We start from the raw sequence: 26,646 nt of genomic DNA, 5'->3' as shown, positions 1-26,646 counted from the left end.
GGGTGCCCCGATGCTCCCGGGGTGACCGGGGGCATGGCCGGCGGGGTCAGCGCTCAGGGGCTCGGCTCTTTTAGCGAGGCGGGGCTGGACCCCGCAGGTGATGGGACCCCGCAGATGCCGGGACCCACGGGTGCCGGGACCCACGGGTGCCGGGACCCCGCGGATGCCGGGACCCACGGGTGCTGCTCCGGGCGGTTCTGCGGGACCAGCCCGGGCAGCCCCTGCCTGCCGCATGCCCCGGGGCTCCGGCAGCAATTCCCTCGGCGCGGGGCGAGGGAAGGGTGGCACCGGGCCGGTACAGGCAGCGAGGTGCGCAGGTGACTGAGCAGGCGGGGCCGGGGGACACGCGTGTCCCTGGGGCACCTGCAGGAGGAGGAGGAGGAGGAGGATGAGGAGGCTGAGGAGATGCCTGGCAGCGGGGCGAGGCTCCTGGGCGCGGGGGCTGCTGGCAGGGGGAGAGCACTGAGTGTCCCGGTGCTGGGGGTGCTGCTGGCAGAGGGCTGCTGGCACTGGGGATGCCCCGTTTCCATCCCCACGCTGCCCGACCCTGCCCGCAGGACGGAGCCCTCCCTGCCCTCTGCCCACGGGTGGGTGCTGGCACTGCTGGAGTGGGGTGGGCAGTGGGGACAGCGAGGGTGGGGCACCCTGGGGCGCCCCGGAGCCAGTGCCGTGCCAGGCTCTCCTCACGCCGGGCCGTGGGGTGGAGGCACCAAGGAGTGGGCTGCCAGGGCTGGGACCTTGGTGCCAAATCACTCAGAACCCCAACATCGCCTCAGAGGGGCATCTGAGGGGGCAGCGAGGGCAGTTTCACCCGTCCTAATGGAGGGCTTTTCCTTAAAACTTTAATTTTTGGGGTCAAATGCGCAGGTCAATAACAATCCCTGACCATGTGTTGGGGTGCACAACGGGCTCTAAAATCCACTCTGACATCTGATCCACGTAGTAAAATGGGGTGAAACAGATGTGTACAAGCTGGATCAGTGACCATGAGCCTGTGGCCACCTGCTCTGGCATGTTCTGGCTTTTCCCAGACAGTCCAAACTCCACCTTTTTTCCTCCCTTCTGTCCAAAATGGGACATCTTCCTCCTCCGCCCCAGGAAAGTCCTCTTTCCAAGCTGTTTCCTTCTGTTCTCTTCTGTAAAATCAAAATCCAGATCACATTTTCCCAATTTCCCATGTTCTGGATGGCACATGTGCTGTTTCTTGCCTTTTCCTGTCACTTCCCAAGTGGTTTTGGCCATGGGGGGGGGGGGGGGGAGACAGGTGAGGAGCAGAGGAGGGAGAGAAAGCACAGGGGGAGCAGTGAGAGCAAAGCCGGGGCAGGGAGAGCAAAGCTGGAGCAGGGAGAGCAAAGCCGGGGCAGGGAGAGCAAAGCCGGGGCAGGGAGAGCAAAGCCGGGGCAGGGAGAGCAAAGCCGGGGCAGGGAGAGCAAAGCCGGAGCAGTGACAGCAAAGCTGGAGCAGGGAGAGCAAAGCGGGGGCAGTGAGAGCAAAGCCGGAGCAGGGAGAGCAAAGCCGGGGCAGGGAGAGCAAAGCCGGGGCAGTGAGAGCAAAGCCGGGGCAGGGAGAGCAAAGCCGGGGCAGTGAGAGCAAAGCCGGGGCAGGGAGAGCAAAGCTGGAGCAGGGAGAGTAAAGCCGGAGCAGGGAGAGTAAAGCCGGAGCAGTGAGAGCAAAGCTGGAGCAGCGAGAGCAAAGCTGGAGCAGGGAGAGCAAAGCCGGAGCGATGGCTCCGGTCCCTCGTGTGCGGGGCTGCTCCCGCCTGCGTTCGGGGCCCAAATGCTCAAGAGTTTTCTGCCATTTTTTGTCCGAGCTGAGTTCACTGAGTTGCTGCGAAGGCTTTTTTTGGGAAACGGGGATGGGGTTTGCATTGGGCACCCATCGGGATTTCCAGGTGCCAGTCCTGGCAGGGCTCAGAGGCTCCGAGGAGTCGGTGGCAGCTCAGGAGCCCCGACAGCTCCTCCTGAGTCCGCACCCCTGCAGGGGTTTGAAAGCCCTGTGGATGTGGCACTTGGGGACAGTGGTGGGTCAGTGGCAGTGCTGTGATCGGGTGGATTTGATGATCTCAGAGGGCGTTTCCAGCCTGAAGCACTCGGTGAGCCTGTGACACCGTTAGGACAGAGCAGCACAACGTGTGCCTGTGCCTGCCATTAACCCAGAGGCTCGCGCTGTTTCCTGGCACAGCGGCAGCCCGGGATGCCCTCGGGCCCTGGGATACCCCTGGGATGCCCTTGGTCCCTGGGATGCCCCGGGATGCCCCCGGGCAGTGCGGGCAGCTGCTCACCCCTGTGCCCCCAGATCGCCTCCCTGCTCAAGGACCACGAGCGCATCCAGGCCAGCCAGGGCAGCGCGCCCAGCGACGACGACAGCGACATCAAGAAGATCAAGAAGGTGGGTGGTGGTGAGGGTTGGCACCCGGGGCCCAGCGGGCACGGCAGCCGCGCTCCCTGGGGGCTGAAGGAGGTGTCAGTGGTTCTGCCAGCAAGGTTTTTAGGAGGAAAGTGTGTTCTGCCCCGGCGGGAGCCCGTCTGTTGGCAGGGCACTCCCAGCACTGCCAGGAGCACGAGGCGTCCTGGCCAGTGCTGGCTCCTGCACCTCCAGCCCCTCTGACCTCTGTTCCCACGGCTGTCACAGCTTTTGTTGTGCCAAGGAGAAGCCATCGCCCCGGCAGCATTCTCACGGGGAGCAGCAGCCCAGCTGCTGGCATCCCTGGGCATGCCTGTCCTGGGGCCGGGGCGCTGGGCACGGAGCAGGACGTGCTGCAGGTGCCCAGCTGCACGAGGGAGGGATCCGAAACCCCATCTCCTTCCACCCCCTGCCGTGGGCTGGCACACCTTGCACTGTCCCAGGCTGCTCCGAGCCCCATCCAACCTTCCCGGAGTTCTTCAGGGATGGGGCAGCCACGGCTGCCGTGGGCAGCCTGTGCCAGGGTTGGAATGAGCTGCTGGATCCCCAGCCCGCAGGGTTCAGAGCAGCACCAGGGAGGGCAGCAGCACTCGCACGCCTGGGTACAGAGCCAGGGCCCTCCCGGCTGGGCTGTGCCAAGCGAGGGTCCCTGCCCGGCCCCAGCCCTGTCCGTAAGCCCGGCGCTGCTCCCGCAGGTGCAGAGCTTCCTGCGGGGCTGGCTGTGCCGGAGGAAGTGGAAGACCATCATTCAGGACTACATCAGGTCCCCCCACGCAGACAGCATGCGCAAGAGGAACCAGGTGGTGTTCAGCATGCTGGAGGCCGAGGCCGAGTACGTCCAGCAGCTCCACATCCTCGTCAACAACTTCCTGCGGCCGCTGCGGATGGCCGCCAGCTCCAAGAAGCCGCCCATCACCCACGACGACGTCAGCAGCATTTTCCTCAACAGGTGAGCTCCGTCCTGGCCCTGGAGCTCTGTGGTGTCCCAGAGCTCTGTGGTGTCCCAGAGCTCTGTGGTGTCCCAGAGCTCTGTGGTGTCCCGGAGCTCTGTGGTGTCCTGGAGCTCTGCGGTGTCCTGGAGCTCTGTGGTGTCCCGGAGCTCTGTGGTGTCCCAGCAGCTCTGCGGTGTCCCGGAGCTCTGTGGTGTCCCGGAGCTCTGCGGTGTCCCAGCAGCTCTGCGGTGTCCCAGAGCTCTGCAGTGTCCCGGAGCTCTGTGGTGTCCCGGAGCTCTGCGGTGTCCCAGAGCTCTGCAGTGTCCCGGAGCTCTGTGGTGTCCCGCAGCTCTGCGGTGTCCCGGAGCTCTGTGGTGTCCCGGAGCTCTGTGGTGTCCTGGAGCTCTGCGGTGTCCCAGAGCTCTGTGGTGTCCCGGAGCTCTGCGGTGTCCCAGCAGCTCTGCAGTGTCCCAGAGCTCTGCGGTGTCCCGGAGCTCTGCGGTGTCCCAGAGCTCTGTGGTGTCCCAGAGCTCCGGACAGCCGCTGCCCTCCCTGGAGCTGGCAGCGGCTCCATCGCTCCTGCACCTCCAGGCACCCCCTGCACCACTCGAGCAGCTGCCCCCACCAGCCCCAGGGCTGCCCTGCTCCCCCTGGGCCGGGATTTTCTCCAATTCCTCCTCACTCACCTCTCGTTCTCTGTCTGTTCTTGGTGTGGCTTAGTCCTCTCTTGGTTCCTCTTCCAGCGAAACGATCATGTTTTTGCACCAAATTTTCTACCAAGGCCTGAAGGCGCGGATCTCCAGCTGGCCCACGCTGGTGCTGGGTGAGTGCTGCTGCCTCCTCCTCCTCCTCCTGCTGCTGCTGCTCCTTCTTCTGCAGCTCCACGGGCTCTTGCCAACCAGCAGCAAAACACGCTGCACACCATGTCCTTGCTTGGTCACATCAGCCACAGAGCACAGACCCCAGAGTGACCAAATTCTGTTGCTCCTGCTGCTGCAGGGGGGTGGGACTGGAGGCTGGTGCTGCAGAGCATCCCTGTGCCCCCCAGGCCCTCCTGAGCTCTCGCTGGGCAGAGCTGGGGGCACGGGGAGCTGGAGGCCTCGGGGTGGCTCTGGGTGGGCTCCCAGGAGGGGCTGGAGCACCCCACCCACGCCCTGCCCTGCCCGCAGCCGACCTGTTCGACATCCTGCTGCCCATGCTGAACATCTACCAGGAGTTTGTGCGGAACCACCAGTACAGCCTGCAGATCCTGGCCCACTGCAAGCAGAACCGCGACTTCGACAAGCTGCTCAAGCACTACGAGGCCAAGCCTGACTGCGAGGAGAGGACCCTGGAGACCTTCCTCACCTACCCCATGTTCCAGGTACCGCTGCAGCCAGGCTGCCCCAGGGATGTGGGGCCATGGGACACACGGTGCAAACCCCATCCCCAGAGCTGGCGTTGTATGCTGGGAGGCAGAGCCGGGGTGAGGGTGCCTGGGGTGGACCCCGTGGTCCCACACGGCTCCTGGGCCTGCTGGGGCCACCACTACGGGAGGACTCCGGGTGCTGCTGACTCCCCAGTTATCCCACGCCTCTGGGACTGGGAAGAGCAGGGTCCTGGGCACAGCCCCACCGTGCTCCCCCTCCTCATGCAGCTTTGGCACAAGGAGCTTTGACTGCTCAGTCAGGGAGTCCCTGGCCAGGATGTCTCTGGCCAGGATGTCCCCAGCCATGGCAGCAGCAGCCCCGGGTGGGCCCCTGCTGTCCCCAGTGCCCCTGCTGACCTCTGCTCTCTCCCTCGTGCTGCAGATCCCCAGGTACATCCTGACCCTGCACGAGCTGCTGGCTCACACGCCCCATGAACACGTGGAGAGGAACAGCCTGGATTATGCCAAGTCCAAGCTGGAAGAGCTGTCCAGGTGAGAGCTGCTGATCCATCCCTGGGCTGTGGGATGGGTCCTGGCTGCTCTGGCCAGGGGCAGTGTTTCCCAGGGCTCCTGGACAATGAAATGAGAGCTTTGGAGGACTGGGTGGCTCTGAGTGTCTGGTTCTGTCCTCTGTTCAGGGCTGGCAGGACTGGTGGGGCTGCCCCGTGGGAAGGCACCGAGTGCCTCCGAGATCTCCACATGAGCACTTGGGAATGGGCCATAATTCCCTGCTTTTTATCCTCTTCCTCCCCAGCCCATGGACTGGAGTGTTCTGGATGTCTGTGCCAAACCCACCCGCGCACTTTCAGTTCTGTAAAGAGTTTCCATCCCTTTTCCCACTCCCCGAGGAGCAGGGATACCAGAGGGGGCTGGCGATGGGGGCTCCGTCTGCCCCGAATCTGAATGTTGTGAGTTCCAAGCACTCACATTTCAGTATTTATCAGCCTGGAGGGTATTTGTCAGGTCTGGGCAGAGGTACAGGCCACCTCTGGAGCTCCTGGCTCTGTCTGGGTGCACCCTGCTGCAATTCCCTTGATGTTCCTTCAGTTTTGGTTTCACCTGCTGCAGCACTGCCATATGTGCAAAGGGGTTGGGAAAACCTGTGCAGATCCCACCCCAGCTGTGATTTTCTCCTCTCCATCCTTCAGGATAATGCATGATGAAGTGAGCGAGACCGAAAACATTCGGAAAAACCTGGCAATAGAGAGGATGATCATCGAGGGCTGCGAGATCCTGCTGGACACCAGCCAGACCTTCGTCAGACAAGGTCTGTGTCACTGCCAGCGTCCCTCCCCTCCGTGCTGAACGTGAGCCCGTGGCCCTGGCCCTGGCCTGTGTGCTCTGCTGGCCTGCGGAATTTAAACGTATAACTCAGTTCTGAGCTTTCACTGACCGGAGGCACATCAGCTTCGGGCAGCTCGGGTACTCCTGGGCAGTTTTGTGGCTGCCCTGTCCCACGTGGCGCCGTGGGGTGCACCTTGGCCATCGGGGACGCTCGGCCAGGAGGCAGCAGGACTCGCTGAGCTCCGGTCCCGCAGCAGCGCCCGGGGCTGGGGGCAGGGGGGCTCTGGGTGGCCGTGACCCGGGGCGGGTGGCAGCCCTGGGCAGGGCCCCGTGCCCCGCGGGGCTGACGGCGCGCTCCCGCAGGCTCCCTGATCCAGGTGCCCATGTCGGAGAAGGGGAAGATCACGCGCGGCCGGCTGGGCTCGCTGTCGCTCAGGAAGGAGGGCGAGCGCCAGTGCTTCCTCTTCTCCAAGCACCTCATCATCTGCACCCGCGGCTCCGGGGGCAAGCTGCACCTCACCAAGGTGAGAGGCCGAGGGCTGGGGGCTGCTGCTGCTCCCTGCCCAGCTGTGGCCCAGCTGTGGCCCAGCTGTGGCCCGAGCTGGCCGGGCTCTTGGCGACAGAGGGGTCCAGGGACCACCTGGGCCTGCCCTGGCACAGCCCCAGGGCAGCTGGGCTGGGAGCCTGCGGCCACCTGCATTTATTTCACGTGGTCCTTGTCAGAGCTGAGTCACGGGGGAGATGAGAAACGACACGATCTTGATAAAAGAATTCACCCTGATTTGCAGCAGAAAGGTTGACAGTCCGTTCTGGAAGAAGCTGGAATCACAGCCCGGGCTCTCTGTAGCACTCCCGGCTCCTCGGGTTGCTCCCTGGGTGCCTGTGTTTATTTGGGGAAGTTTGGCAGTTAATTGAGCAAGAATCTTACAGAAATTGCTTGTTACTGGCATTAAATTATCAGTTTGAAGAATTACAGTCCGTGGCAAAGAGCTGATAATTGCAACAACAGACTTTGGGAAAATTAAATTTAAAGCTCCTATTAAATAATTTATAAACCAATTAGTTGATCAATTTGACAAGGAAAACGCAGAGATCCCAGCAGACACAGGTCTTTTTTCCCAGTGAGAGCAGGCGCTGCGGGGGTCCCCCTCCCCTGGGCTGTGCCCTGGGACATGGAGCTGCCCCCAGCCCTGGGGTGGGGACAGGATGGAGGGGCAGCCCCGGGAGGGTCCCGCTGCTGAGCCCTGCTGCCCGGCGGGGTGGGGCTGCGCTGGGGGCCGGGGGATGCCCAGCCCTGTCCCCTTGGTCCGAGCCCCCCCTGTCCCTGCAGAACGGCGTCATCTCCCTCATCGACTGCACGCTGGTGGAGGAGCCCGAGAGCACCGACGAGGACGGTAGGTGCTGGGGCGGGGTGGTGAGGGGTCACATTCAGGTGCCAATAGATTCCAGGAATCCGCGATTGAGTTTAATTAGATGAATTATTTACTGCGACCCAAGCAGACCCATGCTTACACCTGACCTTCCTGGGGCAGCCGACATCCCACAACAACCTGAATAAACCCTCCTTGAAACCTGGCTGGGAGGGAGGGGATGGGAAAGGCGTTCCCAACCACTGTGTGGGGTTTTTCTGTTCCAAAGCAAAATCATCAGGACAAGACATTGACCACCTTGACTTCAAAATCGTGGTGGAGCCGAAAGATTCCTCATCTTTCACCGTTATCCTCGTGGCCTCGTCCAGGCAGGAGAAGGCTGCGTGGACCAGCGACATCAGCCAGGTAGGGCCCAGCAGGGAGGGGTGCGGAGCTCTCGGCTCGAGGAGCTGCCGCGGGGTCCCCGCTGGGCCGTGGCGCCGCTTTGGGCACGCAGGTAACGCCGGCTTGCCGTGCGCCCGCCCTGTGCCTGGGTTTGTGCCCGGGAGCTCCCCGGGCGCCCCTGGGTGAGGGCACCGCCAGCCTGCGGGCATGGGGCTGCTCGGGGAGCCCGGCCCTGACTGCCTCCACTGCCACCCGTGTCTCTGGCAGTGCGTGGACAACATCCGCTGCAACGGCCTGATGATGAACGCCTTCGAGGAGAACTCCAAGGTCACCGTGCCCCAGATGATCAAGTGAGTGTGGAGGGGGCCGGGACGCAGCTCCTGCGGCAGCCAGGAGCCTCGGGACCACCGGCACCTCCCTGGCACCTCACCTGTGCTCCAGGGGCTGTCCCAGGGCGGCGATTAGCAGCGTTCATTAGCTGCTGAGGGATCTGGTGTGCTGCGGAGGCGGGAATGCCAAAGGGGAGAGTTCAGAGGAAAACAACAATAGGAAAGAGGGGGTAAAAGTGGGGGTAAAAGGAGGAGCATGGGTCCCTGTAGGTTCTGGGGTGTGGGATGACAGGGGCTGTTCCCAGCTGGGGGATTGGGGCAGCACGGGGTGTTCCTGCCCCATTCCCTGCTGCCAGGCACGGAGGGGGCTTGGCTTGTGTGCACCCAGGGATGGCCCAACCACATCCCGCTGCCTGCTGAGCCCTCCACCCATTCCAGGAGCCCATTCCAGGGTGTGGATTTCTGGGTTTTCCCACCTTTTCCATGGGGTCACCCATAGGAACAGGGCTCCTTCCTGCACCGCTGCCCATGGCCTCTTGGTTTCGTTCCAGGCTGGAACCACGGATATCTTGTTTCTCTGCAGGTCTGATGCCAGCTTGTATTGTGATGATGTTGACATTAGGTTCAGTAAAACGATGAATTCCTGCAAGGTCCTGCAGATCCGCTATGCCAGTGTGGAGCGGCTGCTGGAGAGGCTGACGGACCTGCGCTTCCTGAGCATCGACTTCCTCAACACCTTCCTGCACTCCTACCGCGTCTTCACCACCGCCCTCGTCGTCCTCGACAAGCTCATCACCATCTACAAGAAGCCCATCAGTGCCATCCCTGCACGGTGAGGCTGCAGTGCTGCCAGGGACCTGTCCTGTCTCTGGTGCCACCCTGGGATTGTCCCCGGTGCCACCCTGGGACTGTCCCTGGTGCCACCCTTGTGAGCTGTGATACCCCCAGACCGGGGAAGGAGATCAATCCAGGCTCCGTGGGTGTCCCCACTCCTGGGAGGGCCAAGTGCTGCCCGCGGGGTGGTGGGGCTCACGTTGGCTCTGCTGTGCCTTGGGGGGACACCCTGGGGTCCCAGTGCCACAGGAGGGTCCCCAGCCCCTCCTGGGCAGGGCAGGTGCCAGCTCAGCCTCTCCCCGTCCCTGCAAGGTCCCTGGAGCTCCTGTTTGCAAACAGCCAGAACAACAAGCTGCTCTACGGGGAGCCCCCCAAGTCCCCCAGAGCCAACCGCAAGTTCTCGTCGCCGCCGCCGCTGTCCCTCAGCAAGTCGTCGTCGCCCAGCCGCCGCAGGAAGCTGTCCCTCAACATCCCCATCATCACGGGGGGCAAGGCGCTGGACCTGGCGGCGCTGAGCTGCTCCTCCAACGGCTACGCCGGCGTCTACTCCTCCATGGCCCCCTTCAGCAAGACCACTCTGGACATCAACAAGCTGTACGTGTCCAGCAGCTATCCCAATAAGATCCCGGACGAAGGAGAAGCGGCCTCGGAAAAGCAAGAGGAGTCCCTGCCAGGCAAGCCAAGTGAGTCCCTGTGGGTCTGGGCATGGGGGGCTCTGGCACAGAGGGGCTGGTGTAGGTGCACGCACAGAGAACTCCTGCCTCCTGAAAACCCAGTAATTTTTTAATAACAAAACCAAAAAACCACCCAAACCACGCCCCCACCTCAAGGAAAAAACCTGCTCCAAAGTACCCCGCAGAACTCTGTACCTCCCCATACACGGTGGCTGCACCCCAGCTGCAGTGGGCCAGACCTGAGGAAAAGGAGGGAGAACACAAAGGTGGCAGCATTTGTGTGCAGCGGGGGTAAAGGGGGTCCCTGCTCCTCCCAGGCTCAGAGGTGTCTGTCAGAGAAGAGTCGGACACGGATCCCAACCACAGCGATGAAGCAGAAGCTGAAGCTTCCCCCACGAAATCTCCAACGACTCCCAAGTCCATCAAGTGCAAAAATTCATCAGGTAACGAGTGAGGTCCAGGGGTTCCATGTACCCGGGGGCTGGCACGTGTGGGGCCCTGTCTGGGCAGCGGCGGCGCCCACAGGGAAGTTGGATTTCTTCTCCCGCAGATTTCTCGCTGTTCTCCTACAACAACGGCATGGTCATGACGTCCTGCCGGGACCTGGACAGCACCCGCAGCGCCCTGTCCGCCACCTCCGCCTTCGCCATCGCCACGGCGGGGGCCAACGAGGGCACCCCCACCAAGGAGAAGTACCGCAGGATGTCCCTGGCCAGCGCAGGTACCTGCCCGAGGGGCTGCCTGAGGGGTGTCCGTGCCACCAGAGAGGTTTCCCTGCGGGCTCACCCTGGCCAGGAAGAGCCGTGCTGGGGGACCCCAGAGCCCAGAGCTCCGGGCTGTGTCCTGGGAATCTGGGTATGGCCCTGTCCCAGGGCTGTGTCCTGGGGGGAGCCTGGGCATGGCCCTGCCCCAGGGCTGTGTCCTGGGGGGAGCCTGGGCATGGCCCTGCCCCAGGGCTGTGTCCTGGAGGGAGCCTGGGCATGGCCCTGCCCCAGGGCTGTGTCCTGGGGGGAGCCTGGGCATTTCCCTGTCCCAGGCTGTGTCCTGGGATCCTGAGCATTTCCCTGCCCCAGACTGTGTGGGTCCCGGGGCCCCGGGTGTCCCGCTGCCCCCTGACACAGCAGCTCAGGGACGGGGGTGCTCCTCTGGCAGCCCCGGAGCGGCCGTGAGCCCTTCCTGGGGAGCTGTGCCGTGCTAAGGGCCCGCTGGCAGTTTCAGGCTTCCCGACGGACCAGCGGAACGGGGACAAGGAGTTTGTGATCCGGAGAGCGGCCACCAACCGCGTGCTCAACGTGCTGCGGCACTGGGTGTCCAAACACTCCCAGGTGGGCAGCGCCTCCTTCCCCCGCTCCCTGCCCTGGCAGCCAGCTCGCTGCGTGCTGGCAGCTCTGCCACGTCCGCTGAGAGGGCGGCCGGGCGCTGGGGCTGCCGTGGAGCGCGGACGGCGAGGAGCGGGAGCTGGGGTCACATCCCGTGTTCGCACAGCTGGGCCTGCCACCTCCCCCTGGCCGCGTGCAGAGCAGGGGGAATCTGGGTCTGGTGCCTGCTGGGATGCCCAGGCTGGGCTCAGGGCTCAGGGCTCGGGCACGGGGAGCTGTCCCTGCTGTCCTGTGTCTCCTGCGCTGTGATGGGTGCCGTGCTGGTTGTCACTGGGAGCACACAGTCTCCCAGGCCTGCTGGTGCTGCTGCCATGGAACCGAGTGAGCCTGCTGCCCACCCGGGCTGGGATTTTGCCGGGAAGAGGCAGCCCCTTTCCCAGGCGGGAAGGAAGCAGCTCTGCTGGCATCAGAGTCGCTCCCAGCACAGTAATGCCAGGGCTGTGCTGGCTTGGCAGGACTTCGAGACCAACGAGGAGCTGAAGTTCCGGGTGATCGCTTTTCTGGAGGAGGTCATCCACGACCCCGAGCTCCTGACACAGGAGAGGAAAGCGGCCGCCAACATCATCAGGTGAAGGGCTGTGGGCAGGAGCTTCTGTCAGGCTTCTCCTGGCACTGCCAGCTGCTGGCTGCTCCTGCTCTCACCTGGGAGCACGGCAGGGACTGCTGGGCTGGGAGCGGCCGGGGAGGAAGATGAGGAGGAGGCTGGGTGGTGCTGGCTGCACGCAGCCTCAGGACGCGGTGGTGTGACCCCTTGAGGGTCAGCGTTGGCCCAGAGGGGGCTGGCCCTGGCTGCTGCCCGCCCTGGGTGGCACCGTGGCTCCGGGGCTGCGCTGAGAGGGCGGCTCTGGCACTCAGGGTGTGCCCACCCCGTGCTGAGGGCAGGACGCTCGTCCTGCAGCAGCGGTGACACCGGTGGGGCCGTGTGGCCTCGGCTAAGGAGTGCTTTTCCCTTTGAAATGAGAAATGGGACCGGAGTGGTCTCCTGAAACGCGGGCTGAGTGCCGTGCAGGTGCCCGGGGCCACGCTGCCTGGTGCCAGCGGTGTGGCTCTGGTGCTGTCCCGGCTGCACTAACCCTGTCTTTCCGTGCCACAGGACCTTGACACAGGAGGATCCAGGAGACAACCAGATCAGCCTGGAGGAGGTTGTGCAGATGGTAAATACTCCTCCCCTGCCGCCTGCCCCGCTCCTCGGGGTGGCCGAAGGGGAGCAGCCAAAGGTCCTGGCGCTCGCTCAGGGAGGAGTGAGCTCCAAGCCCAGTGCCAGGGGTGCAGCTGCAGAGCAGGAAAGGCTTTCTGGGGAGGGGCCAGCTGTGAGCACAGCTGGATCTGTTACGGGCAGAGGCAGCACCAAGCAGCCCACAGGCAGATTGCTCCCCTGCAGCCAGAGAATGGCTGGAGAGGGCACGGAGACACCTGCCTGCTGCTGCCTGTGCCGGTGCAGGGACATGGGAAAGCCCCAGGGGCTCCCATCGTGTCCTCCGTGTCCCCAGACCTGTTCCAGTTCCAAGTGAGGGGCTCTGGCTCAGCCAGCATCACTGCTGCACCCTGGAGAGAGAGCCCCGGGAATGTGCCATGGGTTTAGAACCCCAGGGTGGCTGCAGAGCACCTGTGCCCTTCTGCATTGGAAAAAACCCGACCAAACCTGTTCCCAGAACACAAGAGGCACTTGAAACTGGCCTGCAGCACCTGCAACACCCGAGATTCTGTCCCCTGGCTCTGCTGGTGGCTTCTGGGAGGGGCAGAGTTCCTCCTGGGCTTTGTTTGAGCTGCTGCCCATAACTGTGTGTTCTGGAAACTTCCTCTGAAGAGGAGAGAACAGAGCCCCGAGGGCTCCGCTGTGCCCCTCGGGCTGAGCAGCAGCACCCTGCAGTCAGGGGGTGCCCTGGGGTTTGGGGTGCACCCCATGAGCGGGTGCTGCGCTGTGCCGGTACCTCCGGGCTGCCCGCAGCCCCTGCCCTGCGCAGGTGCCACCGGTGCCACCTGCCCCGGGCTCTGGTGGGCTGTGCCCCACTGCTGCAGCCCCAAGTGCCCCTGCAGCCACGCCAGGCCCCGGAGCTGTGGGGGAGCCCAGACGGTGTTTGTCTGCTGGAGCTTGCACAGCCTCTGTCCCAAGGGACTGTGCGAGGGGCTCTTGCTGCGTGCTGGGCTCTTCCTGTGTGTGTGGATCTCGGGGTTCTTCCGTGTCCTCAGGGCTGTTTGGGGTTTTTTGGGGCAGGATAGTGCTGGGGTTTGTTATTTGTGGTGGCTGATCTTTTCCCTGAAGGGGGTGGGGTGGGGAGTGGCAGCAGCCCGGTCCCAGCGCTGTTGGAGGGTGCTGTGGGGTGTGTTGGGTGACCCTGAGCTGTGCCCAAGGACTGCTCGCAGTGATGATCTCTCTGATGGCTTGAGGACAGCCACCAGCCACCGAGTCCGTGCCACCTGGACCTCTGGCTCTGGCTGTCACCCCTGGGGTGGCTGCGTGTGGGGGCACCCTGAGCCCCACCTGTGCCAGCAGTGCTGCTTGGCCAGAGCCGGGCAGTGGGCACAGGGCTCATCCCTGTCCCCCTGCTCTTCTGGAAATCCCTGGGCAAAGCCATCCTGCCCCTCCTGAGCAGGGGCAGCGCTGCTCCAGCTGGGATCCCTGGGTGCTTTGTTAATTAAACAGCCCAAATTCTGCGTGATTAAATCCCTGGGGTTCTCCGGGCTGGCAGGAGCTCGGCACGGGCGCGGTGTGGGCTGGGGTGGCTCTGGAGCACCGCACACCCAGCTCTGCTGGGGAAAAACCAGGCCTGGTTTGTGCTTGTGTCCCTGGCACGCGGGAGTTCTCAGTGCCCTCCTGCCTCTGAGCCCCACTGCTGCTCTGTCCCGCAGGCCGAGGGGGTCAGGGCAGAGCCCTTTGAAAACCATTCAGCCCTGGAGATCGCGGAGCAGCTGACGCTGCTGGATCACCTGGTCTTCAAGAAGATCCCTTACGAGTGAGTGATCCCCGTGGGTCAGGAAAGGTGGCCCTGGTCAGCCAGGGGCGCACGGGCAGCCTGGCTGGGCTGACCCCAGAGACTGCAGAGCCTTCCTGGCCTTTGCCAGGAGCCCACACTCGGCCCAAGTGCAGCTTTGGAGCCCTGTGGCTTCTCTGCTTTTATGGGATGTCCCAGGGTAATCGGCTCACGGAGACCCTCCCACAGCCATCACACCTTCAGCCATATCCACAGGGTCCCTTTCCAGCAGTGTGGGCACAAAGACCCTGGGATCTCCATCCTGTGTGGATTCAGTGGAGCTTGCAGGGCTAGGACACCCCACAAAACTGGGAAATAAAAGTTGACCTGAGCACTGTGGTTTGCAGAGAATTCTTTGGGCAAGGCTGGATGAAGCTGGAGAAGAACGAGAGGACTCCGTACATCATGAAGAACACAAAGCACTTCAATGATGTAGGTGCAGCCGCGGGGCACAGGGGGATGAGCACAGGGGGATGGGCACAGGGGGATGGGCACGGGGGGCAGCTCAGCCCCTTCCCCAGGGCTGGGGTGTGGGAGGGTCACCTGCCCCATGGGTGCTCCCTGACCCATGGGCCCTGCCTGCCCCACGGACCCTCTCTGCCCCACGGACCCTCTCTGCCCCACGGACCCTCTCTGCCCCACGGACCCTCCCTGCCCCACGGACCCTCCCTGCCCCACGGACCCTCCTTGTCCCACGGGCCCTCCCTGCCCGGGGAGCCAGGGCAGGTGGAGCATCTCCTGCTGCACTGCTCCTCGTGGGGCTGCCGCAGCACCGGGAGATGTAAAAGCTGCCGCGAGGCTGGGGCACACGGAGCAGCGCCCAAACCACGCTAAAGCCCGTCTGGGGGCCGTGCCTGCCCAAGGTCAGCAACCTGATCGCGTCGGAGATCATCCGGAACGAGGAGATCAACGCGCGCGTCAGCGCCATCGAGAAGTGGGTGGCGGTGGCCGACATCTGCCGCTGCCTGCACAACTACAACGCCGTGCTGGAGATCACCTCCTCCCTCAACCGCAGTGCCATCTTCCGCCTCAAGAAAACCTGGCTCAAGGTCTCCAAGCAGGTAGGGCTGCCCCCCCCGGGGAGGAGGGCCCTGCTGCAGTGGTGGTGGGGCAGGATGAGACGCCTTCAGAAGAGTTAGAAAACGGAGAAAGGCGTTTCAGGTTGTGCTCAGGAGGGAGGTGGTGTGTGGACAGGCAGACCCTGCCTTGGAGTTGGGTTTAGTCATGGAATCACAGGATTGTTTGGGTTAGAAAAGCTCTCTGAGACCGTGCAAGTCCAACTGTTCCCTCGGCACTGCCAAGGCCACCACTAACCTGTGTCCCCAATGCCACCTCCACATATCTTATAATCCCTCCCCTGACTCCACCACTGCCCCGGGCAGCTGTGCCAGGGCTGGACAGCCATTAAGAAATGTTCCCTAAATCCAATCTAAATCTCTTCTGGCACAACTCCTTTCCCCTTGTCCTGTCACTTGTTACCTGTGAGAAGACACTGGCCCCACCCTGCGAGCCAGACGTGCAGTTGAACCCGTCCACGAGAGCCCCTGTAGCTGCACACACAGAGTCTCTCTTTAACTGCTCCTCTTGCTCCTCTGGGCTCCACGGACCCACCATGGGGGAGCAGGGTGAGTTCCTGTTTGAGGTACGTGCTGCAGGAGCAGCTGGCACCGCCTGGTGCACAGCCAGACGGAGCTGAGCTGGCACCACTGTGGGCCCCCATCAGCCAGGAGTGTCACTATAAAATGATAAAACGGAATGAAAACAGGTGCTGGCGAGGGCAGAGAGGGGGCAGGGGGAGCACAGCCTGCTCACCCACAGCCAGGTGTGACAGCCAGGGCAGGAACAGCTGCTGGGATGAGGTGCCCTGGGCAGGGCGGGCTGGAAGTGCCCCTGTGGCTCTGTGCCCCTGGCCGCAGGGCGTAGGGGCTCTCCCAGGGCCCCACCCAGCAGCATTCTGGTTTCTTGCAGACTAAGGCTCTCATTGATAAGCTCCAGAAGCTGGTGTCGTCGGAGGGCAGGTTCAAGAACCTGAGGGAGGCACTGAAAAAGTGAGTGAATGGCGCTTCTCCTCCTCCCCTGGCTGTTTGGGGGCCTGCAGGGCGGCGGGACCTGAGCTCTGCTCCCATAATCGTTCAGAGTGCTGTCCTGTGGAGCACAGTGGCTGGCAAAGTGATCCCCAGCTCAGCTGCTCCTTTGTGCAGATGTGGAGACAGGAATGAAAGGGACTGCAAAGGCAAAAATCACTGCCAGACACCAGAGAACAATTTTCTCCAGCACTATCACAGAATCATCGAATCCCAGCATGGTTTCCTTTGGAAGGGACCTTAAAGCTCACCTTGTTCCATACACTAGACCCCCTTCCACTAGACCAGGTTGTCCATGGAAGCTTCTGAAGGTCTTCCTGACCCTCTGTCAAAGCTCCAGCTCATCTCCTGCGTGCCACGGCACAGCCACAGGTCCTGCCTGTCCTGCTGTGCTGGTGGGGATGAGGCCAGGGGAGCAGCAGCCTTCCCTGGGAGAGCCTCCCTGTATTAGAGAGAATCCTTCCAGCGCTGCTGACTGCAGACTTGTCCCCTCTGCCCTACCCTGCCTCAGGCTCCAAAGCGAGAAAGTTTTACTCCTTGTTTCTTTCTGGTTCACTCGCAGTTGTGACCCTCCGTGTGTCCCCTACCTGGGCATGTACCTGACTGACCTGGCGTTCATCGAGGAGGGCACCCCGAACTACACCGAGGATGGCCTGGTGAACTTCTCCAAAATGAGGATGGTGAGAGCTCCAGCCCACTGGCGTGGGCACAGGGGGCCTGTCTGGGGTGATGTGGTTGTGGCCACGTCTGTGTCCCCTCAGCCTTCACCTGCATGGCACCAGGAGGCCACATGTGTCCCCTGCACACATCTGGGGCTGCTCCCAGTGCCTGCAAGAGACAAAAAGGCCTTTGCATTGTGCTGTGCTGGCTGCCCCTGCCCTCCTGGGCACCAGGCCGGGTTCTCTGGGTGATGGCTGAGCCATGAGCACCTCCTGTGTTTTATCCCTGCACAGATCTCACACATCATAAGGGAGATCCGCCAGTTCCAGCAAACCTCCTACAAGATCGAGCACCAGCCGAAGGTACAGCCTTGTCCCTAGAGCCACGGGCAGGCTCTGCCCCTCACCTCCCTCTTCCTTCGCAGCATCTAAGCCTCCAGTACCTGGCAGCTCCGTGCTGGAGTCTGTTGGCAGGGTTCAGGGATGGGGGGAGGCTGTGGGGCTCCAGCAGATTCCCCCGTGGCCCCCAGGCAGTTGCAGCAGAGGATTTGCTGCAGAGAACAGCATCGAAGGACTGGAGTGCTCCGAGGGTGCACCCTGGACGTGCTAAAAACCAGCGATTTCGGGGCAGCACCCCTCCCCAGGGAGCAGAGCGTGTCCTGCCGCCCCGAAGTGCGGGGAAAGGAAGGTCTCGGAGCCGCTGCGGCAGGCTTGGCTGCTGTCAGGCTCTGTCCCTCCCGCCGCTCACGGCCCCGCTCCGTCCCCAGGTGACGCAGTACCTGCTGGACCAGTCGTGCGTGATGGACGAGGAGTCCCTGTACGAAGCTTCTCTGCGAATAGAGCCCAAGCTGCCTTCGTGAGCGGCGCGGCCGCCGGACGCTCGCTGACCCCTGTACATAGGCACGCCCCAGGGCGCCCTGGAGCGACCCCAGCCCGCTTCCCCGGCCCCGCCTCGCGTAGGATTCCCCGCCCGTCCCGGTTTAACGCGCGACACTTCGCTGGAGTCCCGGGCTCTTCTCCATGATGTTACTTTTGTCATTTGTCCTTCCTGGGGGGCTGGTGGTAGGGCAGGTGAGCCCTGTGTCCCGGTGGGGCAGGTGAGCCCTGTGTCCCCGCGGGGCAGGTGAGCCCTGTGTCCCCATGGGGCAGGTGAGCCCTGTGTCCCCATGGGGAGGGTGAGTCCTGTGCCCCCGTGGGGCAGGTGAGCCCTGTGCCCCCGTGGGGTCCCTGTGTCCCCATGGGGAGGGTGAGTCCTGTGTCCCCACGGGGTCCCTGTGTCCCCATGGGGCAGGTGAGTCCTGTGTCCCCGCAGGGTCCCTGTGTCCCCACGGGGTCCCTGTGTCCCCGTGGGGCAGGTGAGCCCCGTGTCCCCATGGGGCAGGTGAGCCCTGTGTCCCCGTGGGGCAGGTGAGCCCCATGTCCCCGCGGGGCTCTGGGGCAGCACAGAGCAGCTCTCACTTGGGCAGTGCTGGCGGTCACATCCCAGCTCTGTAGGGTGGGAGAAGGGAGCACATGAAAGGTTGTCCCTCGGTGTGAGCTGCCCGCTCTGTGTGTGCCACCCTCGTGCTGGCTGGGCACGGGGGGCCCTGGCTGCCAGCCTGGTCCCTCCGAAGTTGGGAAGATGGAAGCATCCCCTCGCCTCTCCTCGCTGCATCCGGCTCCTGTTGATATGCTGTAGATCCGTACCCTTGTGCCCACTCTGAGTACCATGACGTAGAGTTAGAGATGACGAGTGTTTTTATTACATCTACTGTAATCCTGGCTAACCACCCGCTAGCAGGATATAGTAATGTAGTGCTTATTCTGTGAATAGTACCTGGGTTTTTTACATTGTACAGTCCCTGACACGGTTCCCCGGCAGTGGCAGGCATGCTCCACTCACACAACACTTGCTGTAAGCAATACCTCGTGGTATGGGAATTCTCTTTCAAGCCCTAAAACTATTTCAACTTACAGCTTGTTTGGGAAGAAAAAAAAATATTTCCATTTTTTTTGTAAAAATATATGTTTCCTGATTACCTCTTGCTAATAAATCTATTCTATCTCAGGGTGAACCGGGGTTTGTGATGGTTTTGCGGGCGGGATAACGCCGGAGCCGCCGGGCCGCGCCCGGTGCCGGTGCCGCGCCCCGTGCCACGCCCCGTGCCACGCCCCGTGCCACGCCCACCGGCTGCCCCGCCCACCCCGCCCTTGTCCCGCCCCCTGGCAGCGGCTCGGCCCGTTCCGGCCCGCTCGGCCGCGCTCGGCTCGGCTCGGCCCGGCTCCGCTCCGTCTGTCCCGGCTCGGCCCGGCCCGGCCATGGGCTGGCCCGTGCTGCTGAGCGCGGCCGCGCTCCTGGCCGCCGCCGCCGCCTGGGAGCCCTCGGCCGAAGGTACAGGGGCACCGGGAGGGCAGGAGGGGACTTGGCACGGCCTGGCCCGGGCCGGCACGGCTCGGCTCGGGCCGGGCCCGGCCCCGCGGTGCCGGGGAAAGCGGCAGGGACCGCCGCTGACGCGCCCGTTCTCTCCGCAGAGGAGCGGCTGTTCAAGGCCTGGATGCTGCAGGTGAGGCTCGGGGCAGCGGGGCCGAGCCGGGCCGGGCCGGGCCGGGCCAGCCGAGGTCGGGCTGTGCTGACCCGCGCTGTCCCCGCAGAACGAGCGGCGGTACGGCCCCGAGGAGTACCCGCGCAGGCTGCGCACCTTCCTGCGCAACAAGCGGCGCATCGAGGAGCACAACGCCGGCAACCGCAGCTTCCAGAGTAGGAGCTCCGAGCCCGCCGCCCCCGGCCCGCGCGGCTCCGAGCGCCGCGCCCGGCTAAGGTCCCCTTTCCCCTTCCAGTGGGCCTGAACCAGTTCTCGGACCTGACCTTCGCGGAGTTTAAAAAGCTGTACCTGTGGAGCGAGCCGCAGGTGAGCGCTGGGGTGGGGTGAGCAGGGAAGGGGGGTGCAGGTGCACCCCTGTGGGGCTCTGGGGGGGTGCAGGTGAACCCCTGCGGGGCTCTGGGGGCTGCAGGTGAACCCCTGCGGGGCTCTGGGGGCTACAGGTGCACCCCTGTGGGGCTCTGGGGAGGTGCAGGTGCACCCCTGCGGGGCTCTGGGGGGTGCAGGTGCACCCCTACGGGGATCTGGGGGCTGCAGGTGCACCCCTGCAGAGCTCTGGGGGGTGCAGGTGCACCCCTGCGGGGGCTCTGGGGGGTGCAGGTGAACCCCTACGGGGATCTGGGGGCTGCAGGTGCACCCCTGCAGAGCTCTGGGGGGTGCAGGTGAACCCCTGCGGGGATCTGGGGGGTGCAGGTGCACCCCTGCAGGGCTCTGGGGGGTGCAGGTGCACCCCTGCAGGGCTCTGGGGGGTGCAGGTGAACCCCTGCGGGGATCTGGGGGGTGCAGGTGCACCGCTGCGGGGGCTCTGCAGTGCCCTGCACCCGCTGCTGGGCCAGCACCCCCGGCTGTGCTGCCTGCAGTGCGCTGGGACCAGGTCACATTGGTGCCACCCGCACTGGGGTAAGGGCAAGGTGAGCCCTGTTCCCCACCCTCACGGCTTTCCCTGCCGGCTCCAGCCCAGCTGTCCCTTCTGTCCGCTCCCTGAGCGCTGGGGCTCTGCAGCCAGGGCTGCGGGCTGCTGCTGACTCCCTGCTGCGGTGGCCAGTGTGCATGGGCTGCCCTCTGGCCCTCACCCCGGGAGGGTGGCTGTCGTGGGCCACCGGCCTGGCGGCTCCCACAGCCCTCCTGCCCTGCTTGCAGAACTGCTCAGCCACCAAGGGGAACTTCCTGCGCAGCTCTGGGCCCTATCCCGACTCCATCGACTGGAGGAAGAAGGGGAATTTTGTGACACCCGTGAAGAACCAGGTGAGGAGCGTGTGGCCAGAGAGGGGCCGCTGGCTGCGGGCAGGTGCCGTGCCCCAGGAGCAGTGCTGGGTGCCCGTGCCAGGGGAGCTGCCCCGGGGCCGTGCCGTGCCTGCCGTGTGCCCTGCAGGCTCTGCACTGCTGCCGTGCCCCCCTGCCCCGGTGGCTTGGGGAGGCTGGCGAGCTGCAGCACCTGCAGCAGTTCCTCTCCCGTTCCTCGTGCAGGGTCCCTGCGGGAGCTGCTGGACCTTTTCCACCACGGGCTGCCTGGAGTCTGCCATTGCCATTGCCACGGGAAAGCTGCTCTCTCTGGTGAGAGGTGTTCCTGGGCTTGGGCAGAGCCCTCGGGGAGCAGGATGGAGCCAGAAGGGCTGGAGGCTGCCGGGAGCAGGCATAGGGAAAGAAGCCGTGCCTGGCCTTGCAGCCAGTCTCGCTGCAGGCAGCACATTGGGACATCGTGATTTTTCAGCTCCCGGGGGATTTCTATTCCTGAAGAACTAGAAAGACAGTAGTCGCTTACGCAACTTGGCGGGATGACTGAGGGTTGGGTGTGTTAAAAACAAACCTGACCTTTGGAAGACATCTCAGCCAGTCCTTGTGGGGGGGATGGATTCTGGCAGGTGTGAGAGGAATGCCTCTGGCAGCCAGGGCATCCCAGGCTGCTGGCTCCAAGTCTTCCTTGTCTGCCTCGCTGGGACATGGAGCCACTTCCAGGGGACTCCCTCGGGTAAACCAGTGCTGTGGTGGTCGTTACAGCCAGCTGCAATGATCAGCCAGCTCTCAGTTCCTGCTGTGCAGTTGCTTTTTGTGTCACTGACTCTGAGCACAGGTGTGGGACAATCGCTGACTCAAAACCCTTCTCCGCAGGCAGAGCAGCAGTTGGTTGATTGCGCCCAGGCCTTCAACAACCATGGCTGCAGTGGGTAAGTCAGAGAGAGTCAGGAAGAACAGAAATTAGAATATCTTGCATCCTGTGACGGACATCCAGATGTAGTGTCAGGATCCTTCCACATTATGGAATGGATTTTGTCTTCCTTTGGCTGCAATGTGACGGAGGAAGCAACTTTGGATTTTGTTGCCTATTTTAATTTCACCCTTCCTAGAGGTTAGGATGTTTCACTAAATCTCCAGCATTTCCCAACCTCTGTTGTTCCTCATTTGTTAGTTTTTATCTGAGACGTTTTTCACACAGCAGCCATAGGCTGGGCTCTGATGGGCTCTGGGACAGTAAGGGGATTTCTGGCTGTTGTTCTGCCCCAGCTCACGTGCCCCTTGTGGCACCCTGAAGAACCCACAGAAACTTTAGCTTCCCCTTGGGGAAGTTCCTCCTGGCTTTGCTAGAGAGGGCAGAGAATAGAGCTTTTTGACAACTTCTGTTTTCTGTGAGATCAGCTGTCCTAGAGGGACGCTCAGAGCTGAGCAAAGCCACTCTCGGTGCTTTTTATTTTTCTTGTGACTCTGTGACTCCTCCTTAGGCGTTTCCACATCAGCACTCCCCGATATCTCTCTTTTCTTCCCTCCTGACATGTGTTTCTGGAAGGTGGCCAGGGAAGGGAGCAGCTGCTTGCTGGAGATGTGGGTTTCTCATTGTCCCCTGGCCAGGCTGGGCAGAGGGCACCAGAAAACACCTTCCAGCATGCAAGGCTGGTGCTGTGTGGGCCAGCTGGCCTCACAGCATCGGGGCTCCTGATGTTCTCCAGGGATCTGGCACCTGGAGAATGAGGTGTAACCATGCCCGACTGCCCAGGCAGGGAGATGCTGCAGGCACATACTGGAGTCTGTGCTCTGCAGGCTCTGGGACAGACACTGCCCTTCCCTGTCTCCCTGGCTGTGGGAGTGGTGTGCAGAGCAGGGAATGTTGATGGCTTTGCCCTGCAGAAGCTGCAGTTACCTCCCAAATCCATCATGACCATCCTAATGAACCACTCGCATCCTAATGGAGCTGTTCTCTCGCAGGGGCCTGCCGAGCCAAGCCTTCGAGTACATCCTGTACAACAAAGGGCTCATGGGGGAGGACAGCTACCCGTATCGGGCCAAGGTACTGCGGCACAGCCCGGCCTGCTGGCAGAGCAGCGCCTGGCACAGGCTGCCACAGCTCCTCTCTGTCCCACAGAACGGCACCTGCAGGTTCCAGCCGGAGAAGGCCATTGCCTTTGTCAAGGATGTGATCAATATCACGCAGGTGAGGCCCCGGGGCTGCGTTTCCAAACTGCCAGAGCTGTGCCAAGGGGAGCTGCTGGCATGCCCAAGGCGTGCTGGGCTCAGCAGCTGGAGTGCAGCCTGTGTGCTCCTGGGGAGAGAGCTGCTGGGCACACTCCTCTCCTGAGAGAGACAGAGCTGCTGGGCACACTCCTGCTCTCCTGGAGAGAATGAGCTGCTGGGCACACTCCTGCTGTCCTGCACACCTTTTGGAAGAGGTGCTGCAGCCAAAACACAGGCCCTGGGTTCCTGCCTGCTTCCCAGAGTGGGTGCCCCTCCAGGCTGGGACACAGCCCCAGTTCTCCTACAGCTCAGCACTGGGTTCCGTGTCCTGCAGCACACCAGGGTTATCCATCCCGTGTCCTGCCTGCTGGGCCTGGACTGGTCCCAGCACAGCCAGGAGATGATGAGGATGGTGACCCTGGATCCTCTCTTGCAGTATGACGAGGATGGCATGGTGGAAGCTGTGGGGAGGCACAACCCAGTGAGCTTTGCCTTTGAGGTGACCAGTGACTTCATGCACTACAGGAAAGGAGTGTATTCCAAGTGAGTGTGTGACCCTCGTTTGGTGAGGTGAGGGCAAGGGGAACCTGTAGGGATGGAGTCACATGCGTCTCTGTTTCTCCTGCTGGATGCAGGAACACTGCAGTGCATTCTCACACTTCTTTTGAGTAGAAAATAGGAAAAAAAAAAGTAAACAGAGCCTTGATTTAGTGGTTCCTGAGGGGATGAGAGGGCAGCACAGGGAGGAGGGCTGCAGGCTAGGAATCTGTCCAGCCTGGAGACGAGGTTCAGGTGGAATGAAGGTCAGTGAGTCAGGCAGCTTGGGAGACCCTCTGCAGCTCCGCACAGGCTGGGGCTGTCCCAAGGCTGTTCTGTTTGGGCTGGGACAGTGGCAGGTTGCTTAGGGGAAGCCCCAAGCAAGGAGGATTTTCTGCAGTGCCAGGGCAGCTCCCGCAGTGCCAGAGCTCAGAGGGGCGGTGGGGAGAGGCGTGGCTGCCCTCGCACTGCCCTGCCCCTGAGCTGGCACCTAGGCAGGCTGTGCTTTTAGCATTGCTGCTCTCCACAGGGCAGCTTCTGCAGCGCCTCTCCCCACGCGCTGCTCCCTGCACAGGTGGAGGAAAACAGAAAAGCCAGCTTGGGACACGAAGCCAGTCTGGAGCGTGGGGCCAGCTCCAGAGCCAGGGCAGAAAGCCCTTGGAAGGCTGATCAAAGCTGAGAGCTGAGCGAGGCAGCACAGACACTGTTACCCTGCGAGGGGGGAAAGCAGAAATAGTGTTTGCAGAAATAGAGAAATGCTTGGGAGTAATGAACCCCGAGACATGCAGAGCTGCAGGGAAAATGCCGGGGAGAGGCTGAGCCTGAGGGATCTGCCCCAGGGAGCTCTCAGGAAGGAGCAGGTGGTGATTCCAGAGGCTTTGCTGGGCCAATAGCCAGTGATGCCAGAGGTCCGTGCCAGCCCTGGCCAGGTGTGAGCTGTGAGGGCAGGGACGTGGTCAAAGGAACACGCCAGGGGCAGTTATCCTGTGGATTTACAGTCTAAGGTGGATTTGAAGTCAGAGTGCATGGAATAATTGATGCTCCAGTGCTTTCAGCCCAGAGCAGCTGTTAACAGATCGAAAAAAAGAAAATCTGAGGTGGATTATTGATCTTTTCCTGTAATGCAGCTTGAAAATGTTTAAAAATAGATGCTCTTGAAGTGGGAGCATGTACCATGAGCTGTCTTCTTCACACCACAGGCAGCAGCTTTCAGCAAGTACAGTTTAAAGGTTGAAAATTTAGAGGAAACACATACTTAGACCCAAGAGCTCGCTGTTCCTGTGTAAAACATGAAGCAGTGCCCTTGAATTTCAGGGCAGTACAAACCAGCACAGGGAGGCACTTAGACCTGCTGGTTCCAATTGGGAAAATTCCTTTGCACTGTAGCTTGTCTTGGTGGGCCAGTAGCTCAAAAGTCAGTGGATCGCCTAGCTATGGATATGGCTGATAATTTCAGAGTGGAAAAACACAGCAGTGTCTCCTTGCCTTCCCTCCCTGCTCTCCGGAGCTGGGGGTTCAGAGCATGCCCCACTTCTGTCTGCAGAGTGTGGTCAGGACTGCTGGCCACCAGTCCCAGCTGAGTGCAGGCTGCTTCTGTCAGCACAGCCGTGTTGTCTCCCTGCAGCCCCCGCTGCGAGCACACCCCTGACAAGGTGAACCACGCCGTGCTGGCCGTGGGCTACGGACAGGAGGATGGCACGCCCTACTGGATCGTCAAGAACTCCTGGGGCCGCCTGTGGGGCATGCAGGGGTAAGGGGTCCTGCTGCCCACCTCGCTCTGCCTGCGCCTGGGACAGACCCCAGGGGCTGAGGGCTGGGCTGCCACCACCCTGAGCGCCAGGGCACCCTCAGCTCTCCAGCTGAGCCCTGGCAGCTGGGAGACAACGGGAATGGTGCCAGGCTGGGCAGGGACACGGCTCACTGAGCCAGGCCTGGGGTCACTGCTCCAGCAGAGCCTCGGCACAGTGGAGCTGCCGAGGTGCCCAGGGCACATCCAGCCTCTCCAGAGCTGCTGGATCCCCGTGGTGCCCAGGGCTCAGGGCACATCCAGCCTCTCCAGAGCCCCTGGTTCCCCCAGCTCCTCCGTGCTGGTCACACAGCCAGGGAGCACAGCTTGTGCCAGGAGTGAGATCCCAGCTCCACAAGTGTTCCCAGCTGCATGCAGGATTCTTGGGAGCGAGATGCAAATTCTGGTTCGTTCAGGGTGTGAGGGCCAGGGGATGGCATTGCCTGGAGGGGGAAGGGACCTCGGAGCCTGTCCAGTGCCACCCCTGCCATGGCAGGGACACCTTCCACTGCCCCAGGTGCTCCCAGCCCCGTCCAGCCTGGCCTGGGACACTCCAGGGATCCAGGGGCAGCCACAGCTGTGCTGGGCATCTGTGCCAGGGCCTGCCCACCCTCAGCTGCCACGCTGGCTCTGCCACAGGAGGAACGCTCACCCACAGCCATTTCTCTTCCTTTCAGGTATTTCCTTATTGAACGAGGCAAGAACATGTGTGGGCTGGCCGCCTGTGCCTCCTACCCCGTTCCCCAGGTGTAGCACAGTGCAGGGGGCCGGGATGGAGCCACTGAGGGGCTGAGTGCCGGCAGGAGGGGAGCAGAGCAAGGGGCCACGGCCCCTGCCGGGGCTGTCACCTGCCGGGGCTGTCCCCTGCCAGAGCTGTCACCTGCCGCAGGTGTCACCTGGTGCAGGTGTCACCTGCGGAAGCTGTCCCCTGCCGGAGCTGTCACCTGGTGCAGGTGTCACCTGCGGAAGCTGTCCCCTGCCGGAGCTGTCCCCTGCCGGAGCTGTCCCCTGCCGGGGCTGTCCCCTGCCAGAGCTGTCCCCTGCCGCAGGTGTCCCCTGCCGCAGGTGTCCCCTGCCGCAGGTGTCCCCTGCCGCAGGTGTCCCCTGCCGCAGGTGTCCCCTGCGGGCGGCTCGGCTCGCACAGCCCCGCTGCAGCAGCACACCCGGTGCCTGCCCGCTGTGACCGAAGCCTGGGTGCTCCTGTGCCCCTGCCGGTCCCTCCAGGTGTGCCCGGTGTGCCTCCGTGCCCTGTCCCAGCCGGGACACACCTGTGGAGCAGCAGGGACACCCCACGGGATCCGATCGAAGCACACGGAGCTCCCCGTGCCCCTCGGGTGGCTTTTGGTTTTGCAATCACCACGTGTAAATTTCAGCGATTTTATAATTTTCTCTGAAGGCAATTTCCCTGTTCTTTAATGGAAGGATGAGTGCTGTGATTTGTACACTTTTACCGATTTTCATGAGATGCCCGCTATATTTTGTATTAAAAACCAGGGTGTTTTAAATCACATAGAGAAGAATCGCGTGGTTTTTCTTTAACGCACCAGCGAAGACGCCAGACCCTCGGTGCCGGTTCTGACCCGGCGCT

At 62.6% G+C, this 26,646-nt stretch overlaps 2 protein-coding genes across 7 annotated transcripts in view; both read left to right on the top strand.

Moving 5' to 3' along the window:
- RASGRF1 (Ras protein specific guanine nucleotide releasing factor 1) overlaps positions 1 to 18,766 on the top strand; it is a 28,247-nt gene extending 9,481 nt beyond the window's left edge. Inside the window, exons 4-27 of one of the 2 annotated variants that reach the window (XM_077785977.2) lie at positions 2,296 to 2,388; positions 3,099 to 3,352; positions 4,079 to 4,158; positions 4,505 to 4,698; positions 5,126 to 5,235; positions 5,892 to 6,010; positions 6,391 to 6,551; positions 7,358 to 7,421; positions 7,666 to 7,802; positions 8,049 to 8,131; positions 8,733 to 8,942; positions 9,257 to 9,627; positions 9,936 to 10,061; positions 10,169 to 10,339; positions 10,831 to 10,943; positions 11,453 to 11,565; positions 12,091 to 12,151; positions 13,848 to 13,951; positions 14,317 to 14,401; positions 14,833 to 15,030; positions 15,938 to 16,017; positions 16,616 to 16,733; positions 17,007 to 17,075; positions 17,480 to 18,766. In XM_077785977.2, the coding sequence (XP_077642103.1) occupies positions 2,296 to 2,388; positions 3,099 to 3,352; positions 4,079 to 4,158; positions 4,505 to 4,698; positions 5,126 to 5,235; positions 5,892 to 6,010; positions 6,391 to 6,551; positions 7,358 to 7,421; positions 7,666 to 7,802; positions 8,049 to 8,131; positions 8,733 to 8,942; positions 9,257 to 9,627; positions 9,936 to 10,061; positions 10,169 to 10,339; positions 10,831 to 10,943; positions 11,453 to 11,565; positions 12,091 to 12,151; positions 13,848 to 13,951; positions 14,317 to 14,401; positions 14,833 to 15,030; positions 15,938 to 16,017; positions 16,616 to 16,733; positions 17,007 to 17,075; positions 17,480 to 17,572 (3,207 nt within the window). In that variant the 3' untranslated portion in view covers positions 17,573 to 18,766. Of the gene's footprint in view, positions 1 to 2,295; positions 2,389 to 3,098; positions 3,353 to 4,078; positions 4,159 to 4,504; positions 4,699 to 5,125; positions 5,236 to 5,891; positions 6,011 to 6,390; positions 6,552 to 7,357; positions 7,422 to 7,665; positions 7,803 to 8,048; positions 8,132 to 8,693; positions 8,943 to 9,256; positions 9,628 to 9,935; positions 10,062 to 10,168; positions 10,340 to 10,830; positions 10,944 to 11,452; positions 11,566 to 12,090; positions 12,152 to 13,847; positions 13,952 to 14,316; positions 14,402 to 14,832; positions 15,031 to 15,937; positions 16,018 to 16,615; positions 16,734 to 17,006; positions 17,076 to 17,479 lie in introns of both variants that reach the window. The other variant, XM_077785976.2, reaches the window with a different exon arrangement.
- Positions 18,767 to 18,904: 138 nt separating this feature from the next.
- CTSH (cathepsin H) lies at positions 18,905 to 26,568 on the top strand. 5 transcript variants are annotated; one of them, XM_085589087.1, is made up of 13 exons: positions 18,905 to 19,083; positions 19,224 to 19,255; positions 19,344 to 19,449; positions 19,530 to 19,600; positions 20,432 to 20,536; positions 20,759 to 20,845; positions 21,401 to 21,456; positions 22,490 to 22,571; positions 22,647 to 22,715; positions 23,172 to 23,278; positions 24,897 to 25,022; positions 25,736 to 25,978; positions 26,090 to 26,568. In XM_085589087.1, the coding sequence occupies exons 1-12, from the start codon at positions 19,011 to 19,013 to the stop codon at positions 25,809 to 25,811; spliced, it is 990 nt and encodes a 329-aa protein (XP_085445213.1). In that variant the 5' UTR covers positions 18,905 to 19,010; the 3' UTR covers positions 25,812 to 25,978; positions 26,090 to 26,568. The 5 variants fall into 5 exon arrangements, with proteins under 5 accessions (XP_085445213.1, XP_085445215.1, XP_085445214.1 ...); XM_085589089.1 differs by having other exon boundaries at positions 25,736 to 25,981; positions 26,108 to 26,568; XM_085589088.1 differs by having other exon boundaries at positions 25,736 to 26,045; positions 26,156 to 26,568.
- The last annotated feature ends 78 nt before the right edge of the window (positions 26,569 to 26,646 follow it).

The sequence above is a fragment of the Lonchura striata genome, chromosome 10 (genome assembly GCF_050655825.1).
Source record: "Lonchura striata isolate lonStrDom1 chromosome 10, ASM5065582v1, whole genome shotgun sequence".
NCBI lineage: Eukaryota > Metazoa > Chordata > Aves > Passeriformes > Estrildidae > Lonchura > Lonchura striata.
Note: the sequence above shows the minus strand (reverse complement) of the source record. Positions and strands in the feature narration are given on the sequence as shown.